Here is a 22,436-nt window from a genome sequence, read left to right as displayed (position 1 = left end):
TAACGATATCAACCAAAACATTTTGGAACAAACAGGAAGTATTGAACAAAGGCCGACTTCGCACCCTACTGAAAGTACCTAATATACGCACAACATAGTTGGTGCGTAGTACATAAGATGATTCTTTCGTAACAGGGTCAGGGCACTATGTGACGGTGACAGCGCGTGCGCGTGTAAAGGTCAAGGTCAGGTGCCCTGGAAGATTTCCTCGGGGTCGTCGGCCGAGCCGCTTATTTTCAGAGGCCTGGTCCGGGACCCGCGACCTTCACCGCGTTATGACCCTAAAGCGGCACGTGTATTGCCTTGCGTAGGCGTTTACTTTATAGACTTGTGTTAGCGTTACCAATACCTATTTGATAAAGTACTAACTATTTGTCGGGTTTACTATGATCTACCCTAAAGTTAGTTAGAAGTTTCATTTCCCAGTGATGTTGGGTAGTTTGGCTACATCTTCTATTTACTATCTAAATTGTCTTTTATCTGAAATTAAAAAGCTATAAATATGTAGTTTAAACTTCCTTGTTGACTTTGTGATGGGATCTACAAATAGAGCTTGATTATGGTATTGATTAAACTACCAAGGCTAGTTCTATTACCTATGGGCTAACCTTGTCCTTGGCCTCAAATCCGTGAAACGCAATCTTCAATAGAATTACAAACAAGTAACAAATTACGTTACTTTAACAATATTGCTACAATTCAGATTTAAATCTAATTCATAGTCGCGAATTCGCGATATGCCGAAAAACAGTGGTAAACATGTGACGCAGTTAGCCAAACGGAATATCTATGAACAAAATGCGTACACGGTTTTAAACATAATATATTTATTAATATTGTTAAAATCACGTGTTACGAGTGAGTTATTAGCGATAGTAATTAAAGGACACGAGACTAATATTTTCTGCAATAGATTAAATACATTTTTGATATTATCAAAATGTTATCACACACGTTTCTCCTCACGTGTGTTTTCATTATAAGAGTAAATATTACAAAATGTTTTTTTTATAGCTGTTAAGAGTAGACCGCAAAGATAACTTACTGACAGTCACGTTTTAGGATGGACATTAAATTGTGTCACATGTGTATCGGCTGTGCATTATATCTCTTTTTGTTCTCAGATGTGGGGCAATCCAACTTATGTAATTTATATCGTAATATCGTATGGAGAAATAAAAATATCACATCCACTACATTAATCTATATTTTTTTTGTTTTTCAGGATAAAAAAGGATTTGTAAATAACGACTCCATTCGGCATAACACAAGGACATAATCTGAGATAAAATAATCAATTTGCAAATGTTTTAGGTATTCTTTCATTTGTAAAAGCCCTCATCATCATCATCATCATCATCTCTTTGTTGAATATAGGCTTCTCCAATAGCACGCCATGCGCCATTGAGCTCTATCTTCAGCTCTTCGCTTCCTACCACTTTGCAGATATAGGTATGTACTTACGTACGTACATATGTAGGTATGTATGTGTATTACTGTCGTTGAAGACGTCGCAAGTTGATAATTGTCAGATCTACTTATTACGAGAACACAAAAAAGGTAATTATTGCATAAAAGGCGTAATTATGTATACAGGTACTTATTGTTACGTAATGGTATTCCATTTAAGTGCGAACATATAAGAAATCCGTCACAAAATTTAGCAGCGTCATAACGTGGTTATGTGTAGAAGCGTGATAGAAATAGTTCTCTTTTCATGTGTAGATTATTTAAATAACTCCTTTTATACACACAATTTACGATTCTGAATAGACCGGCCACAAGGTCTATGAAGGATTTCGTTGCGTAATTTCCTAGAAGGAAATCTCTCTTATGTAATACGTAATATTAGAAGTAATTTTGGTTTAGATATTTACTCTCATTCAATTGTTTTATGGTCTTTTATGTATTTTCGCTAACATTTTGATTATAGAATTAAATACTGTTTAGCCATTCTATTTTGGGAACTGAACAGTTTTAAAACGTACCTATGTAAAAACGGCTTAAAATAATCATCAAGTAGCTTATATTCTACAACTACATTGATCCTTCGATACAATATGTCGTCGTTATGGTGACTACCGTGCAGAAATCCTTGGCTCTGTTTATAATTACAAAGGATTTTTAATAAAATTTAAATAAATGTCTAAACTATCAAATATTTCGGTTCAAATAACATATTAGTAAGTTTTTACATAACTTGTCGATAAATACATTTTTTACACTTTAATCCCACATGCAATTCCAATGATCAATGGATCAATAAAATGTGTAATTAATTGCGTAGAAATACTTGTGCGGCCGCGAGTTTAATGGTACGCGCGGGTGTGAAGCGGGGGCGCGGGCGGCGGGGGGGGGGGGGGGGCGGTCACGGTCGAGGACGCGGCCTTGACACGCGCCGCGCAGCCTCCGCGCGTTCCCCCGTCCCAACAAACTATCTTGCCAGTGGCCGTAATAGGGAACTAAATCGAAATGTACTCAATTTGACACCACTCCTGACATTCTCCATCGCAAACAGCGCCACCATAAACCGAAAAGATACGTTGGCAATAATAACAACCCCAAAGCGTACTATAAAACGCTATTCTGGGGTCTAAAGTCGAAAATATGAGAGAAAGACGAGCGTGGGTCGCTTCTCCATAAATATTGTAAGCTGTGCCATTACAGAGCAAACTTGATAAGAACTTTCTGAAAGTTATGAAAGCTTTTTGTTAATCTATCGTTTTACTTTACTTTATAGTCTATTTTCTTACCTTCGCTTGGCAATTACAAGAAATGTTGAATCACATAGGTTAAAATTAACGTCTTTGTTTATAATTACCTACATTAATTTATAAAATGGTTTTTGTGAAATAGAATGTATCAATTATCCCCCTTCCCAATCTTCCCAATTCCCTAACAAACCTTAATTCCTAACCCCCAAAAGGCATGCCTGCCTTTTGCACTTGTAATTCCTCTGGTGTTTCGGGTTGCCATGGGCGGCGACGGTTGCTTACCATTAGGTGGTCTGTCAGCTCATTAACCGGCTTATAACATAATAACATAAACGAATAAATGTAATAATCGGAAATCGAATCGGATATCATAGTATTTCGATGCTTAGACTATAATTATTTCTATCTATGTACCTACCATCTTTCTGCTTGCGATTTAATCCGCATGGAATTAAGAATATTTATCTCCTGTACCTCCCGATTTTATAGAGATATTGCAATATAATGTAGACGGTTACTCCCAGAAAAGTAATCTTTTAAAAAATTAAAGAAATCGTATCGATCCAGTAGTTTCAACTTATTCAATGCAAACTAAAGCAATAATATACTTTTTCTTTAGTATATTTGTACAGATTCGCAAAAATATTTGTAATTAGTGTTATCTAATATTGATCATGAATTCATGAGCTATGTAAGTTTAATTACACTAGTGGCCTTGTGGTGTAAATATTGAAGCTTACTACCTATTTAGAAGTAAAATGTATGGCTTTGCATTGATTGATCACCAGGAGATGATTTTCTTTAAGAGAGGATTGATTTTTGCAAGTTTTAAAATTTTGGGGTTTCTCAATGGAGATGGTACGATTTTTTAAGGTTATAACGAGGTGTAATATGGTAGAAAAGATTTTTCTTAGAAACCATTTTTTATTAACTAGCTGATGGGAAATTTGTTATTCCCATCAGCTAGTTTGAGTATGAAAAGTATCTTAGTGTTAGTTAAGTATTTAACGCATAACACCTAACACCCATTTCTAAAAATAGATGGATGGTCTTGTTTACAGACTCTTTAGATTTGCTCATGAATTCATTATATTTGACAGGTTTCTTGTGTATTGAGTTATGTAATACCTTAAAACTTTCACTAATTCAACATTAACATAAATTGCTTCATTGACAATAGCAGCATATGTATACGTACTTAATAGACAATAAAAGATGTAATTAATCGCGTTTACGTAACATATTCATAAAATGAACTCATTTACATCAATGGTTTACAATTGCTAACTGCGTGACAATTAAACCTTTGTTGTTTTTAACCGTCCCTGCGACCTTGGCAGTGCTCACAAAGTTCAAGGCTGATATCGTCAGGTCACGTAATTGCTATAGATCGTAGCCACCAGACGGCAAAGCCAGTTTTGGTTTGGAATGGAAACTAAAATAGCTAGAATTCAATCAAGATTTTATGTGAATTCTCATTTGGTACCTACTATCGGGTGTTGACAAATAGAAATTGATGTTTACGTTTCGTTAGATTGGGAGAAAAGTCGTGGAATATTTTCGAGGTATACAAAGGAAGGTACATACAATCACATATTACATTTTCTGTAAAGAAAATGTCCTGTAAATAAATAAAGATGAAAAGCAAAATTCTTTTATTTCTTAAAGCTATGAGCAGTTATGCACAGCCTCATATTCAATTTCAGACTATGCATGTTTGACTATTACTGAAAATTTTAAACCTCAAATTGATTTTTGTCCAACCAGGGTAACGAACACTTCACGCAGCAGTAGCGAGCAGACGCAGTTGCAACCACTGGATGTTCGAGGTTACATTATTAAATATGAGTTATATAAATTATGTGTGGACAAACACATGTTTAGTTGTAGGCAATGTAATAATTATGTCCATATTAATTCGTGCATAATAACTTTGGACTTTAGGACACACTTACATATAGTCATACTCTTCAATCACATTGTTCAATAATTCTAACTACTAACAAAATAAAATAAATATAAAATCCAACTTACCACGAGCATAATTTAAAAGTTGATTCTCAGGTTATACTTATGATAAATGCGAAAGTATATTAGTAGTATGTAAGAATGCTTGTTACTCTTTCGCGCAAAGATTACTGAACGAATTTGAGTATTTGGCGCTAAGATAAATTATAACATATTGTCTTTTGAACTCAGTTCCAGTAACGCAGGCGAAGCCGCTGGTAGACCCTATCTTAAAATATAATAAAAAGTAATATGAATTTAGCTTATGATATAAAAATTATTAAGGGTCATATTTCATTGTAAAATTTAAGGCACCGTGGTTGTGCGACTGGTCATATGATGTACTCCATAACAACCATTAGGGTTAATATAGTCCAGGCGGAATACTCTCCATTCAAATGTTTGTAACACGATTGGTCGTAATGAGCATGGTGTTCTGATCTTCTTTTTCCCAGTTGTTTCGCTCTTGGCAGAGTGGTCGTGGTTACGTTCGCTGATTTCCTCGCGATCTCTCGCCACCTCTCCCTGTTTTAGGACTGTCTGGCGCAGTCTGATATAGGGTTTCCCGTAGCTGATTTGATTTGATCTGTCTCGTGATCTGGTTCTCTCTACTTCCCCCGCATTACGATTAAAAGGATTGTGTTTGAAACCAGGGTGTCTTAAAGTCTGTAAACTGTAAACGATGTATTTCGTGTAACTTTAACACGCGGTCTAGGAAAATATGAGACGTACAGTATTTATCAGTACAGAGTTCTAGGTGTCACGTATACAGGGATCTGGCACGTATCCAAACTCCTCCTCAACTATTTCCAAAAAATACCAGCAAGATATCATCGATGAAAGCAAGCGAAGTGATGTGTGAAGACTCACAGTTTTCGCTTATAATTCGTGCCAGATTTTTTGGATATAAAATGCATTTGATTTAATTTTACTGTCAAGACATGTGAGGAGAATAATTAAATTATGGGTATTACAATGCACATGTCTTCTTTTAATGTTGGCTGAAATTTGGGAGTTCTGCCAAGTACGTAGCAGTTTCAGTTCACTAACTCGTTGTTCGGCTAATAGTGTTTTTTTTAATCCTCACAGATGGAGTGACGGAAAACCCATTTGGATTCATCCATGAGTTACCAATATTTCTGTATAATGTACGGTGAGACGGCAAAATACCTAACATTATATTTGTACTTCATATATTGTAGGCAATAAGGCTTACCATTTATAACTTAACTAGGAGTATTACATAAAATTCAGATTTCCTGGGTTACGTTTCGAAATGTATTCCTGAAAATCTGAATCTCAGAGGATTTATTTGGGAATAAAACCTTCCATAAAAATGCCTTTTATATATGTAAGTAAAAGTAAGTGAAATGTCGGGTTGAATACCTGATGATATACAATTTTTGAAGAAAGATATAATTACAATCTGTATGTTCGTCTTTAATGTATCTGTGTATGTATTGTTGACACAATAAAATAGTAGATTGCTATAATAAATATAAAAGATACCAATATTTGCCTCATAAATAAAATAAAATCTCGTGAACAAACATTCGATCAAATTGAGCGTGCTTTGATCTTCGAAGAGAGTTCGTAGCTACGTAGTACATCTACTTAATAAATTGCACAAATGACAAAAAAATGAATACGGGGTGAGTGTTTCATTGTCTCAAGTATGCAGCAAGTAATCGTTTTCATTAGCTCAACGAACTGAGGAGAGTGGCGAGAGCCCGCCAATGCCGCGATGGGAGCGCTGCAAAAAGCGTGGTGCGTGGCGCGCCTAGTGATGGGCAATGATAATAATCCGGTTAATATCATTTGGCTAATAATCGATTAAAAGCAGTTAATAGCCATTAATAGCCAATTTTGGCTGATAACCCTGCTATTAATGTTATTTTAGTGATTGAAAATTTCCCTTCATGGTTTTCAGGCTTAGGACTGTCAGATTAGACTTCATTTTCATCATCTTTCTTTATAGTAATGTAGTAGTAAATAAATGTGCAATTTAAAAGTAGGCCTGTAGTTGCAGGCCTACTCTAATTCAACGAAAAGCGAAGTTTCGTCCGCAACTTCGCAGATTTCGTACTACAATTCTATTTATTGCGAACTTTCGGGAACCAAAATGAACGAATGAAATGAAAATAAATAATAGGTTTTGATATGAAATTAAAAATAAAACGTTATTTCAAGTAATTCTATCAGTCAACCAATGATATGTTCATAAATAATATAGTTACAATGGCTAGAATTTCAATTTAAGGCGCTGTGCATAGTCAAAATAGGATTGATTCAACAGATTTTTTTGCCCAATGTTTACATGTTAGAGCAACAAAAAAAATATATGTTAATCTTGATCATTTTTATGAATGGACCACCTTCTTCAAAACACGATTTCTATAAATTTTCTCGATAAAAAAATCATAAACTAACCATTTAAATTGAAATTCTAGCCATTGTAACTATATTATTTATGAACATATCTTAATAAAATTAATAACAGTGACGTAATTTAAAATAATAAAGGGATCTGCCTTATTTATTTGTCGATTGAAATGAGATATTTGTAAGAATTAATATAATTCATGATAAATAACTCAGAACGAATCGAACAAAACGTCGTCCGATCATGACATCTATTCGTTTCTCTTTCATTCCTACGCGGACCGGCAGTGACCGCTGAGGCGCGCTGCTTGGTGGACCTATGTCAGTTTGTGTCAATCGCCGCTCAGAAAATAATCATTCACTAACATATCTTTTTGCTGTTTGTAATATTTTATTTTGTAATTAGCTTTTTCTAAGTTGGGTTGTCAGTATATTTTTTTGTACGAAATGGATTTAAAGTTATGTAAATACAATTAATTTTTTCATATACTATTACCGCGTAGCATGGTGCAGATGACACATTCAGTAACGTTCCGTACCATTCTTGAAAGGAGAAGGGGACTTTTGGGCCCAGCAGTTAACTAGTTGAAATGTATATTAAAAAAACCGTCATATTTTTCTAAAGGAAATCACAAAATATGGTACCTTGTTTCTATCTGGGAAGCGAGAAAACTTAAATTAAGTTATAAAACATTAATGATTATTTAATCATTTATGCGTATAAGTACTCTGTGATTTAAACTTCTTACAACACTTCTGTCTGATATCAGTCAGTCATCGATTGACAGATGACACTTGTTTGTTGTGTTTCGTTCTAAATGCGCCCGTATTTTCCATGTTTTATTGTTAAACCCCACGACCTCGGCTTTATAAAGGACTTTTGACGGATCTTGCATCTCTAAATTACCTTACTCTCTATTTTGGACAACTGTTTAAGCCTATCAATCGGATATTGACGACATGGATCGCTGTGTAGATTGTACGATTGCGACTGGTCGCAGTAACTCTATTGGCAGAAGAGTCTTGGAAGATGAGGCGATTTTATCAGTTATTCGTCAGTGGCGTGCATCTCAGCCTGTATAATATGGTATCTCAGTTGGGAAAGATACCAAGAAAATATACGTACCCCGCCCCCTACACAATTCTTAGATGACATTCTCCTAATTATTGAAGATGAATAATACATATTTTATACATAATTGGTGTTTTATTTATATATCCTCCTGTCCGTTTTTTAGTTTTTAAAAGATTAGTGCCTACTTTAAACGCGCCGTCGACGCGCGTTTTTAGCGATACTGACGCGATACTTGCGTGCGTATCGCGTCTGTATCGCTACAGACGCGATAGTTAGACGCGGCCTGTAGACCTTTGCACACCTGACGCGCGTGTGTAGCGATACAGACACGCGTGTGTAGCGATGCGGAAGCGATGCAAACGTGCGTGTTATCGATACACACGCGCTGGTGCCACGCGTTTGTATCGATACAAACGACAACAAACTGCACTGTAGGAGAAAAACGTCCGGCGACGCGCGTTTCCAAAACGCACGTTTATAAAACGTGGTGTGCATAGGCCCTAAGTATAGAATATTGAATGTAAAAACTTGTCTTCGACTGTAGCGACTGTTCGGGGCACTGGAGAGCCAAACGTGTCAGATCTTCGACACGTCACACACGCTCCTTGCTTAAAACCAAAATTATTTACTTATTATTCGTCCAAACTCATATTATTATCTGAGTCAGGATCATCTGTATCTGTATATTGACATTATATACACGCAGATACACTGCACAACTAAATAACACACTTTAATAACAAAATTAAAGAGAATTCAATGTATGCTGCGAGTATCGATAGCGATAAAAAAAGACCTTTCTAATGTCCATCCCTAATCATGTGGTACTGAGAGACGTCAACGTCATACAGGCAACTGTCACTAGCGCAAAAACTATAGTAGTAGTAAGTTTGTGTAAATTATTGTTCGATTTCGGTTTTGGTCATAAAAAAACTAATAAAAAAATAAAAATAAAAATAAAATAAAAATGTATACAACATAATATTGAAAAAATAAAAAAACAAAAACTAATACGAGTAATGAGATTCGATCTTAAGGATCACGGAACGCGAATCTAGACAGCAACGCACTGGGCCACTCGTCCATGAAACTATAGTAGCGAAATTACGCTCCTAAATAAAATGGAATACGCGTATCAATGACATTTGCACGGTGCACCCCTCAGTACACGAGACCCACTTCACCTGCTTCACCCCCTCAAATACATAAAAGTTGTCTATTCACCGCGCCTTAAATAGTTTATGATTTTTTTTTATCGAGAAAATTTATAGAAATCGTGTTTTGAAGAAGGTGGTCCATTCATAAAAATGATCAAGATTAACATATATTTTTTTTGTTGCTCTAACATGTAAACATTGGGCAAAAAAATCTGTTGAATCAATCCTATTTTGACTATGCACAGCGCCTTAAACGAAACTTCAAATTCGAGAACCGGAGTAGGCCCCCAGGTTCATTACAGTCACATGATATTTCATCGATTTCTGATGTTGGATAGAAAGGTTCCGAATCCATGTGGAAATCACTTTCCGTATACCTGACAGTCAGTTTTCCAAATTCCAGTTGTGTGATATATACCTACGTTATTTTTCCTGCGGTGTGTGGGTGCGGGGATGCATGTTACTTTTTTTTAGGGTTCCGTAGCCAAATGGCAAAAAACGGAACCCTTATAGATTCGTCATGTCTGTCTGTCTGTCCGTATGTCACAGCCATTTATTTCCGAAACTGTTGGGCCTACATAGTTGAAACTTTGTAGGTTGATGTATTTGGATAACCGCTATTCGAATTTTGAATAAAAAATAATTTTTAAATTTAACCTTTAATTTTTAAATTTAATAATTTCACCACCCCATACATGGAACTGATTAAAAAAAAATTTTTTTCACCTAACATATCCGTGATGGGTGTCTATGGATAGGTCTTTAAAAAAGACATTAAGGTTCCTAAAACCGTTTTTAGTCAAAATCAATCGTTTGAAAGTTAGACACCTCCAAAGTGGAAAAATGACTTTTAAAATAAGAGAGTGAGGAATCTAAAAAAAAATATATGCTGTAGATTTCAATGGAAACTACCAACGAAAATTGGTTTGAACGAGATATCATTATTAGTTTTTAAGAAATAAAACATTTTCAAAAACCGCAAATATAACTTTGTCGTTCATACAAACACTATGCAAAACCAAGTTATTTTATAACTTTGATATTTTGTCATCTACTTGCTGCTACGGAACCCTTCATGGGCGAGTCCGACTCGCACTTGGCCGGGGGGAAATCATCCAATGACTTCTCTCGCCTTAGGTGAGGCGAGAGGGAGTTTAAGACTCTTACTGACAAAAAACCACCCCGTTCCTACTCCTGCATTTCGAACCGGAGCTCCGGTAAACCCGCTAGGTAGTCCGTAACTCCGGATCAGGCATCACCCCTACTGGGCCCCATCTGTGGTGGTCTGATGGCTCTTTGAGACGCGCGCGGAACGCGATGCGCCGCACGCACGGGTCTGGTTCTGGTCGGGCGGCGAGCTACCCTTGCTCGCCGACGAAGGAGGAGACGGCATCCCAGTCCCCCTCACTCCGCACCATGGTCTGAACCAATGCCGGACGCTTGAGGTCACCGTCACCGACCACATCCCTGAGGACACGGCGGTGCTCAGCCCACGCAGGGCAAACCGCCACCGTATGCTCCACCGTGTCCTCCGGGCGGTCCTCGCAGTGATGACACCCGGGCGTTTCCTCCCGCCCACTTCAGAAACAGGAACCTACCGAAACTCCCATGTCCGGTAAGCACCTGCGTCAGGCGGTAGGTGAGGACGCCGTGGTGCCTCTCAAGCCACTCCTCAAAGAGGAGACTTATCGCTGCAATGACAGCGAGCCCAGCCCTCGGTTGCGACAGTCGTTGCTGCCATTCCGCCATGAGATCGCGCCGGAGCTCGTCCCGCCACGCACTAATTTGGCGCGGCAGCGGAGTTTCGCCCCGGCGACGCGCGTCGGCGCGCAAACAGAAAACGCGCGCAAGCACCTTCGCCTCCAAATCCCACGGCAATAGTCCGGCAAGGAGGTTCGCCGCCTCTCCGGAGATCGTGCGATATCCGCGAATCACCCGGATGGCCATGACCCTCTGGGACGTGAGCAGCGCCCGAGCTGGGCGCCGCATCAGGTTCGGCGCCCACACAGGGGCTCCGTAGAGGGCCATGGACCGCACGACCCCCGCATACAACCTCCGGCAGGAGGCATTTGGCCCCCCGAGGTTGGGCAGGAGCCGCTTAAGTGCAGCCCCCGTCCGTTCCAACTTAGGAGCCAAACGTCGGAAGTGCGCATGCATGTTACCTACTATCGACTCAAAATAGCTAATAACTAACTTACTTAATGTACCTTACATTTTTCCGTATCGGTTAAAATTATTTTATAGGTAAAAATACACCTACCTATTTAGCTCGCTTTATTAAGTCAAGTAATTAATTAGGTAGATGGTTAAATCACAAAGCGATGTGTCAATAGTACAAACTTTTTTATAGTATTGGATCTCTGAATTTCCCGAAAAATGTGTACCTATTTATTTTATTATTAACACTTTTTCATATACAAATAGTGAAAATAAATAAAAACAATAACAATATGTTGAATCACACTTCGTACACGCACCCAATTTATGTTTACACCCACAGATTTTACAATAAAACAAAAAAAAGCATTTATTTTTTAACTATACATTAATAGCAGGGTTATCATCCATTGCTAGGCTATTAATGGCTATTAATGGATTATTATCGATAATAACTCAAAGTAGCCGGCTATTTACCCAACACTAGGCGCGCCGGATACGGGTTCCCGCTGGAGTGCGCGGCGCGGGGCGGGGCGCGGGCTCGGGAATGCATTGGGACGTTGACTGTCTGGGCCCTGCCTGCGTTATCTGCAGTTGCCCTTTCGTACGATGCACCGTAACCCTCCTTCCACCCTTATTGTGGGGGCCACCAGACTACTGCAGCCCCCTCTTTTCTAGAATTTGCTATTGACCTGAAATAAGAAAGTAAACATGTTTTCATGGAGGTCGACGGACTTTATTTTCATTAGACACAAGTTAATCTCGTTAGAGATATTAAGTTATTAATTAAAATCGTTATTTGTTGTCATGTTACTGTTATCGCTAATCATTGAACAAGAACATTATTTAGCGAATGTTTTCTATGGTATAAATTGATTATTGGGTATTTTATATTACAGTACAGTTGTATTCGTAAGGTGGGCTTGTGCTAACTATATTGCGTACAGGGCCATACAAAGTAAGAAAGTGTACAAGTATTGTAGTTAGCACTGGCAGTTATATTTGTAGGTATCACGAGCTAGGCAGAGTGGTCAGTCGCAGCGCGCAGGAGTCGAGGCCGCGTGATAACGATAGCAATAAGTAATGGCCGACAAGCCTTGAACCTGCAGTGTAAGGACCTTCACAATGTCTCGTTCATTGTTTATTGAGCATTGTTATATACGAGCACTTTATTTAAATACAGTTGTATTGATTGTTCTTAGATGTACCAGTTAGACTAGTTAGTGCTTATGTGCGCATCGTTAGTGCGCGCTTTTTGTTCTGATTTATTTTTTATTGTTTTTATTTCATGTGCCATGTTAGTAGTCATCAGCTAATATAATATAATAGGGTCATAACCCAATGGAATAAAACATATTATAGCAGTTATTAATTTTACTTTTTACTTTAGATTCGGTAAAATCTTTTTCCTCTGGGAAATCGTAAATTAATATTTATTCTATGAGAAAATCCACATTTTTAATAATTCATATTTTTCCTTTATAAATAACCGTAATCAATTGCGGAATCTTTTATCCGTTACCCTGCCAATGGTCATGCAATCTCTGTATGCAAGTTCACCATCTCATCATACCGAAATACGTCACTGTCTGCGTCTAATATAGATTATTAATAAAGATTAAAACACAAAGCCTTAAAGGTAACAAAATATCCACTATGAGACCGTTCAATGGCCTGCGTTACAAACTTCAACGTTCAATGCTCCGTTTGAATGGAGACGTCCTTCAAACTAGTTAGAAATTGGAAAATATTTCGAAAATCCAAAGAGATCAAGTGCCTTTACAGGAGCTGCAGTACCTATGTAAAGGTACCACAAGTTTATCATGGCTGTAAAACTTTTATTGTGGTTTTGGCGTAATAAACTTTCATTTAGTAGAAAGTTAATGTGGCAAACATTAATATTATACTCTAGAAAAGCGTCTCTTAGCGCCAACAATTTCAAAGAACTCTAATGTTGCGGATTTAACACCTTAACTTTTCGAATATTTGTGGAAGGAAGCAGTTTTACTAAGTTTAATTACACAAAACCTTTTTAATGTACTAGAGTAATAGTCAAAGCATGTGTTTTACATATTGTAATAGTCAAACCATGTGTATGAATATTAATTATTTATTTTTATTGGACGTCAAAAGAAGAGTACTTGGACTTGAGTTAGAAAGGTACTACGTTGTCTTTCTATTTTTACCTTTATTAAACACTCTCTACATATATGAGTGTAGTATCCTTAAATATAGCATGTACCTATAGTAAAACCAATAAAGGTATAAAATGGCAATAGTTAAGACATGGTTTGTTGTTGGCTACTAAGTTCAATATTGATAAATCTTTTGCATAACTCGAAATATGTCACCCCATGTCCCAATATGTTTTCAAACTTTTCTAAAGCAGCCCCAATGTTGGTTTATACAATTTTGTGTGCGGTTGCATTCACTTCTGGCGGTGACAAAAGTTTTGTAAATGGATTATTGAAGGCCAAGCGACCTTGGAGAGCGTGTCCTCGGCCCGTGTCAACGACAGCGAAGACTTCGGCCTCGGCGTGTGCTGAATACCACCCCTCGCTACCCACAGCCACCTCCCAAACACTACCCACAGCCGATTCCCAAAATTTTATGAACTCTTCATGTACAAATATTATTATAGCACGTTTTTATCGTGGAAGAAGTAAGTAGATGTTTGTATTTACAATTTCTAAGGCATTCTGCTACTTGTTTATATTCCATCATTAGGTTCTGCCAGCAGGTTTGCTGTGTTATATTATGACTATAATTTACCTTTGTTATATATCCCAAACCCTTTAGTCGTTTTGAAATGTTTAAGGACTAAGAATAAGATATCATTATACAAACTGATTCTGATAGATTTTTTCAGTCGTAGTTGCAATCATTCGCATAAATAGTAAATATTTTCATTGTTTAATGATAGTAACCTGACCTAAAATACCTGCCCATACTCAATAATTCAACCTAATGCATATGTATGTCCGTGTTGTTTACTCTGAAATTACTGTATTTAAAATAATTTCATTACACCTGACAGTTTTCTTTGTTTTAATTCTATAATTTTCGATAACATCACGGTTAACCCTTCTTGCTATTATAAATTTAGGCATACAGCCTATTTATTGAGATTGGTGCGTGAGATACGGCACTTTACGAAATAATAGGACAATGTTTATTTACAACGTGATTATAGTACTCGTATTTTAGTTTAAGGTAGTGGTGCACGATGCAGGGTTGAGAGCGATGGCCGGGGGTTGAGAATCTGAGGGCGTCGACTGGCACCCAGAGCCCGACATTGAGGTACCCTCGCGAGGGCATTCCACTGCTGCCTGCACTTGTTCAAGGTTCCAAGCTTTAAATATTTTAAATACGAACAGAATAACTAAAAATATCTGAACGCAACAACGGTGGTGTTCATTGCGTTTTAAAATGTCGTTACGAATCTTTGAGTGTCTTTTGGCATTATAAATAACAACAGTTACTATATTATTTATTTATCAAAGTTAAAGTGTGTAAGACCTACGCACATTATTCGCTAGTCGCGAAATTGCCACATGCTCTGTTTCAGGTTCTTCCCCAGATCATGTAACTCTATCATTCATTTCAAAATCAAAATAAACAATAAATAATATTTCGAAGTTCAGAATTCCGACTGTAAAGACGGGTTGCTTGGTTTACAATAACATTAATTATAGACCAAAATCATGCGGATAACAAGACAATAACCCATCAAGAACATCTTAACAAAATCTCCAAACAACAATACAAAATTGAGCCACGTTTTATTCGCCAACTAGAGTCTAAAAAAAAAACAATATTTAGTTCAGTCTCTGAAATAATAGACATAGACATGAAAATGCGATGGCGTGGGGTTGGGTAAATTAGTGCAATGGACCTGTTATGTCTGGTGGAAGAAATACATGTCCTGAGTCCCGACGTTGCATATTGATCGGGAGACCTCGACGCGACGCCGGCGGCTACCACTGCAGGACGCATTTACACCGACTCTATGCATATTTTCCGCAAAGGATAATAATTTTAGACGTTATTATTTAAAAATATTAAAAAACTTAAATTTTAGAAGGATTATTTATAACGTATATTAGAAATATGATATTCGATTTAAATTTGATAAAGAACTCGCTGTAAAATAGGAAAACTGTAGTAAAGTCACCTCATTCCAGTGATTCATGTGTAATTTTCAATGGGTGTAAATAATTGGTTACGTTATTATTGAAGTAATCCACAATACATAGGAAAGAAAAACAATAAATTTGTGTTAAATAAATGTATGTACTTAAATTATGCTATTTCATAGCAAATGAGGTACTTACAATTAGTAGTAATATACAATTCTAATTTCAGTTCAATTATTACTCGTACGAATGACCTATAAAAAGGTATTACTAATTCAGTAACTTTAAACATACGAATAGATATGCCTATTATTTAACCAATTTAATGGCTCTTAATAATGTCCAATAGTAAATGCGTCACAAAATTACCAGGTATACAAATAAAAATTAACTTATTAGCTTATCGATGATTGGCTGCCACTAAGTACATTATCATTCTGCGTAAAACTACCCTGACCTTAAAAAATCAGAAGCACAGATAAAAAAATACCTATAGGCTATATATAATTTCCGCTTGTAACACTGTTATCGTAAAGAGTAGGTTACACGTGGTCCCAGGTAGTGCATCTAGCCTTGATATTGCTTCGCGTTTAGCACATAATAGCGTGAAGATAAGATAATTCCTTTTGTAATCTACGTAATAAGTATTTTTTCAGTTATTTCTTGATATCGTAAGGTTTGACATAAATCTAAATATGTATGTCTCTTTATCTTAAAATATAAAACGAGCTTTGAACTGTTCTAGAACTTTCGGTGATTTTGCAAGATTTCTTATTCTTTTTTTTATCGGTTTAGCGGAAACAAATAAAGTAAACATCTCGTCTCAAGTTCAAATGATATTCTTAAATCTGATTTTTTATAATGTTTAAATGTCACCTGATTAATGGTAGGTACATATTCGCTCTCTCATTTGTATCCAGATTTAAAAGTAGTCAGTATACAACTACCGTGCTAAAAGTGTCGTAATGACACTAACCTTTTTTAAAGATTCCATAAAAAGCAAGGCAATTTCAATCCCTAATCAAACATAATCAAAAACTTCATTTGTTTAATTTTTGACGTACAAACCAATACCACTGAAATGTCAATGTTAATTTTGATGAGACGAGACTTCCTATTATTATCACCAATCTTTTAATTGTATATTTGGACTAGTTTCTAAAAATGTAAAGATCGTAAACATAATAATTAGTTTGATATTTAAAACTATGGCAAATGGCAAAGAATTTTATTTTTAGCGGAATAAAACATGATGCTTTGTTGTCTGTGATCGGTGTGAGCGCAGGCCATGGCGGGAGTGCCGTGTCCTTGCACGCGCATGCGTCGGTGCCGTGTCTGCCACCCTAGTCTGCACCCCATCGCCGTGTCCTGGTGCCCTTCCATGCCATCCAACTTTCACTCCCGAACACACTAAGCCATAAAAAGCTATCGATAAAACAAAGTAACCTGACTGTCTGTCCATACGATATATAAAATTTACTCCATAACAAGAAGCATTTGCAACATCCATGAACACTTAAATAAAACAATTTTATTACTGTTTGTCGAATTCTTTATGTCGATGGAATCGTTCAAGTTCATTATAATATTCGTACGTGCTCATGACTGCGAAAGTAATCTACCGTCTACGTAAACAGATATAATGAAATCTAATTAAGGTCATAGGTGTATTAAATATTATTATCAATTTTGTGTAAGTCATAAAAATGGTAGATATGCATAAGTATTCCACGTCGGAACTTGATAATTTTGTAAATGTAATACTTATAGGTAATCTTATATAGGGGTAGAGATTTTTTTTTACTGAAATGTATTACTTTTTTTAACATAACGTAATTAAATCTAATTAATTTTAGAATCCTAACGAGCTGAAAGTAATTAGATATGAAGTAATGAAGGGCGAAAGAGCAGGTATTTCATATATTTAACAATCGAGTGTCAATGTTTCGATGCATGACGGCGGCTAGAGTTCAGTGAGACTGTCGCCAAAATAGTCGCGAACTGAATCCGGCCGTGAGCGGCGGTGGCAGTGACCTCGGCGCACCCTGCGACTGCACCGCGCCCCCCACCCCCCAGCACCACCCCGCACGCCTAATGCCACTACACCCTCGGCCACCCCCGCCCTCTCATGTTTATGTTTCAAAATGCTCTGTTAAATTGGAGAAAATTGAAACGTTTCTACATGCACCTTGTTTTCTTTGTGTAACGAATGTCTGTCCCAGTTCACATGGATTAATTTCGATTCTGGGTCTTACAACTACGTGAGCTTTTCTTTGAAATCTTATTAAGAACATTTATAAGAAAATTAAAAGAAAAATGACAACAACAAAGGCTTTTTAATACAAAAAGTATAATTAGTTATATGTATCATTTATATAGTGATTCTACGTTTTATTCCCAATGGGAAAAAGTTGATAATAATTTTATTTATATTTTTATGTTTCCATGGACCTTAATTTGACCTTCATACGTGATTGTAACACCACAAGTGAAATGCGAATGGACCTACCACATCTAAGTACATACACTTCTGTTCACCCCTTTATTAAAATGAAGGGGCTGAAACGACGTAGACATAGATAGGTTTGCTATAGGTTAGGTGGTGTCGTTGAGTTGGAGTCAACCCACACAGAGTACCTAATACCTACGAATTGTCTAGACGCCGCTATTTAATGTTTTGCATCGCCATAATTATAACAATCAACTTTGGTGCTTACTTTCTTACACTATTACTTGTAGACACATACACATCACACGTGACTTTATTTAGGCTTCCAGTGATGAATGTTTGATGTTCATAAATACATAGTTACAACAATACTCTCCTAAAATCTTAAAAAAAAATATTGATCGGAATCTGAATACTAGTGTATTAAACCTCGTTGACCGAGTGGTCGGGCCAAATGGGGGTCTCAGATCCGAATCCTGCGTTGGACAAAGATTTGTTAGGTTTATCACTCTCAGTAGTAACAGAAGTTTGGAAATGTGTCCCGTATATGGCAATAAACTCACTCCCTATTACATGGGACTTATAACATAAATTGAGATAAGTAAATAATGTCACCTCTGCCTACCCCTACCGCTACTACTACTTATTTATTTATTATTTAAAAACTATAGTAGAATTACTTATTGAACATAAAATTTAGTTTAGTTCTATAAAAATATAACGTAATTCAGTCGTAACATGTTTGAATTAATATAATTCATGAGTTCAAGTCCAGGGGGCCGATTTAAATAAAGCCACGATAAGAATACTGATAAAAACAATGCCACCTTGGTAGGCAAAGAAAGATAAAATCTATGGAAAATAGAACATCGAGTAATAACAATAACATTTAAGTGTTCGTAGTACTAAAATAATGATAAAACCTACGATAAGTGGCTATATATTTTTTTATATTTAAAAACAAAGTAATGGAAATTAACATTAAATAAAAACACTACAGACTGATTTCGAAGAAAAACCTCTTTTTCTTATTTTTAAAAATAACTTCTTCGGTGAGAGTCTGCCATGTGTACTTGTGTAGTCCCCTACACCCAAAATTAGAAGAAAAACGGAAAATTTCTCAGAAACATAAAGAAAATGCCGGAAAATGCGAAAAGATACATTAATAAAATTGGCCTTGACGGTAGATCTGAGTGCGTTACCTACGGAGATAACGAGAGCTACCGATAAAATATTCTTAGAAAGCTATTAAAGATGCATACTGATGGCACTCGCGGTACAATCAACGGAGCATCATGCTGTATCAGCTTCACAAATCTCCTATCTTGCACGTCACGAAGGAGATAAAACAATCGTGTATTATCTTATATCAGCGATAAAAAACAGTTCTATAAGGCACATAAACAGCTTCATACTCGTGTCCAGTTGGTGTGTTATCTATTAGATGGTTATCACTAGTTATCAGCGAGCGTGCTCGTTCGTCCAGTGAGCATCGATCGAGCACTCTGTATCACTCCTTGCCTTTGCGGAAATGATAATAGCAATTACGTCTTATCTCTAGGCTTTAACACTGACCGGGTTAATTTTAGATACCGCTTGCAACTTGGGACTTGAGTACTATGTGACAAAATTGCGAGGGAATGTCGAGGACGAATGGTGGTGACAGACAAATGAAATAGAACCTTATACGGGTATTGTTGTGATTAGTTTTTAATTATAAGTAATGTTAATAATGACAAGAATCATATTAGATATTTAGGTTTGGTATTTTAAATGTCTATCATAGTAGTAGTCATTTAGTCACCCGTTGCAGTCATATTTTAAATCAATTGTCACAATGGAAGGATATATAGTCTGGTTTCCTTATGTATGAATTTATATTACACTGGTAATATAATTTTACTTATTAATGATACAGATATTATACGAATATACATACTAATTAAATTCGCTTCAACAATAATATAATTGTGCTTAATAATGAAAAAACCATGATCAGGTTTTCGATCTAAGAAAAGTGAGCGTTTCTTAATGATTGGTAATATTAATAGCTACAGTATTTTTAGAACACTTGATTGTTGCTTTTAATACAATTAATTGAATGCATGGAGGCCAACAACATTCAGTATTAATATTATGATGACAACCTACATTTATTCAATACTTCCGTTAATCAATCGCAGCTCAGTTTACTCTCTAATAAACTAAAATACAAAACAAATAAATTAACCAGACAGGTCTTATATACGATTGCAAGTTAAATAATTGAATGTTAGCCTCGTTGTTACTTGCGTCACCATCGTCAAGTTCAAGGGCACATGCACCTTAATTAATTCGTATGTTACAAAAACTTGAATCATACCACGCCACGGTCTCTGATTTATATTTGGCGTTCAGTGTCAACGTGACAAGCACACTTTTAAATCATCACAATTTGTTATTTGCTTAGTTAATTATTAAATCGCTTTGTTAGGGTATAAGTTGGTATTTGCGTTAATATTTACGATGAATTATTGCGAATTTGAGTAAGGTGTAGTGTGAGTGCAGTGCACTCCCGTAAAGGTCAGAGTTAAGGTTAAAGTTGATGTCGGATGGGCGTTGCAGCGGCAGTGTCGGCGGCGGCGGCGCTGGGCGGGCGGTGCAGGGACACCTGAGGGCGGGAGAGGGCGAGGGGCGCACGCTGCAGATTCACTTTCGTCCGGCTGCGACCGCCCGCCACGCCAGTGAGAGAAAGTTGGCCGCGGCGAGCGAACGAGTCTCGCGAGTCGAGCGGCGCGTCGCGCACGCACGAAACCGCGCTCGAACTACGGCGCCCGGCCGCTACACTTGCCCTTCAACTCGCTTACGATCCACGTAAACAATGCGCTGAAATGTCCCAACTATAAGAAGATTTCCGTATTGCATGTTTATTTACTTTTGATATTTAAGTGAAGAAATTGATAGTTTTATAGTAGCCGGTAGATTTTCCGAGACTATAAAAGACAATTTTAGACGTAGTGACTTATCAGTATTTAAGGAACGATGCAGTGTTTTCCAAAGTTGTCTCCTAAACGCGAACCGATGGACGTAATTTACGAATCGGAGATGCTTCCTGGCGCTAGGAGGCTGGAGCTGCCGGCTCCGCCAGGCAAGGAGTTCCGCGCGCCCGTGCTGCTGGCGGCGCCCAGCATGGCTCCCACACACTCGGTGATCCAGTGCATGCGCCCGCCACCACCACCACCTCCGCCGCCACCACCGCGTCTCCACAAGCCGCCGTCCTTCGAAGAACCGTCAAGTTCCATTCCAGATTTAGGTAAGTGATCCTATAATTACTAAGAACTGTTGACAAGTTAATCTAAACACCCACGATGGAAGAACTACGTCGCTTTAAATGCTAATACCAGTAGTGAACAGGATCTTTTTGATAAACCAAAATAACTAGTAGCGAACAGCGATACATACGTAAGTAATATATTGTATACATACTCATACATATTCAAGCAAATATAGTGTAAATTCGCGTGACACTTTAATTTTATTTTGACTGAAACTTGTGTAACAGTTTCGTAGCAAGCATACTCGTATACAAAGTAAATATTATTTTGTTCACAAGATAAATAATTAAGAAATATTAAAATTCATACAAAAACTTATGATTAAATCTATAAATATTGCTAAAGTTAATTTGATTGTCTTGTTTACGGAATTATATATTTTATAGAATTAAAGAATTTTCATTCACCTTTGACCTTGGATAGTTGAAAACAAGTCAGTAGCGGAAGATACAAGATACATATAAAATGTTTCATATTTACTTATGTTCAATATACATACATATCTACGTAGGTATATGTAAATATATGCTTGATGCACATAGATAATTATGTTTCAATGTATATAATCTGCAAAATTAAAAACACGATCTGGTACCATTTGTTGCACCAGGTTACTTCATTGATTATTTACCGACTGTCGACATTCGCTTCGTCTGCGTGAAATTCACAAGATTTCTTTTGAATAAGCCTAAAACTGAATAAATAAAAAAACATACTACTTTTTGTACCTACTTATAATTGCATTATGTATTAAATAGAGAACATAAGCACTAATCTACAGAGCAGTATTAAGGAATATACAATTTGGTTACTACAGTAAACTTACTACGAATGGGCTTTTAAAGATTTTCTTGCCCTTCACATTCTGGCATTGAAAGGAGAAATGCCTGTTAGAGGGGCCTTGAAACATTAAACCACGATGCATCTTTTAAAAGCGATTTAAAAATAGGCTTGGTATTAATTTTAAGTCTTTACTGTTTTATACAACCATTAATAGCTTCATTGCTGTAGTAGTTGCAAGTACGAGTCTTGAGCACGTGGTCAT

The 22,436-nt window shown here is 36.8% G+C and overlaps 1 protein-coding gene across 1 annotated transcript in view; it reads left to right on the top strand.

Moving 5' to 3' along the window:
* Window positions 1-20,804: 20,804 nt before the first annotated feature.
* LOC118267232 (ecdysone-inducible protein E75) overlaps window positions 20,805-22,436 on the top strand; it is a 91,950-nt gene continuing 90,318 nt past the window's right edge. Inside the window, exon 1 of the mRNA XM_035581095.2 lies at window positions 20,805-21,369. Coding sequence (XP_035436988.1) covers window positions 21,099-21,369 — 271 coding nt within the window. The 5' untranslated portion in view covers window positions 20,805-21,098. The remainder of the gene's footprint in view (window positions 21,370-22,436) is intronic.

Source organism: Spodoptera frugiperda, chromosome 23 (assembly GCF_023101765.2).
Source record: "Spodoptera frugiperda isolate SF20-4 chromosome 23, AGI-APGP_CSIRO_Sfru_2.0, whole genome shotgun sequence".
Taxonomy (NCBI): Eukaryota; Metazoa; Arthropoda; class Insecta; order Lepidoptera; family Noctuidae; genus Spodoptera; species Spodoptera frugiperda.
This window is presented reverse-complemented; position numbering and strand designations above follow the sequence as displayed.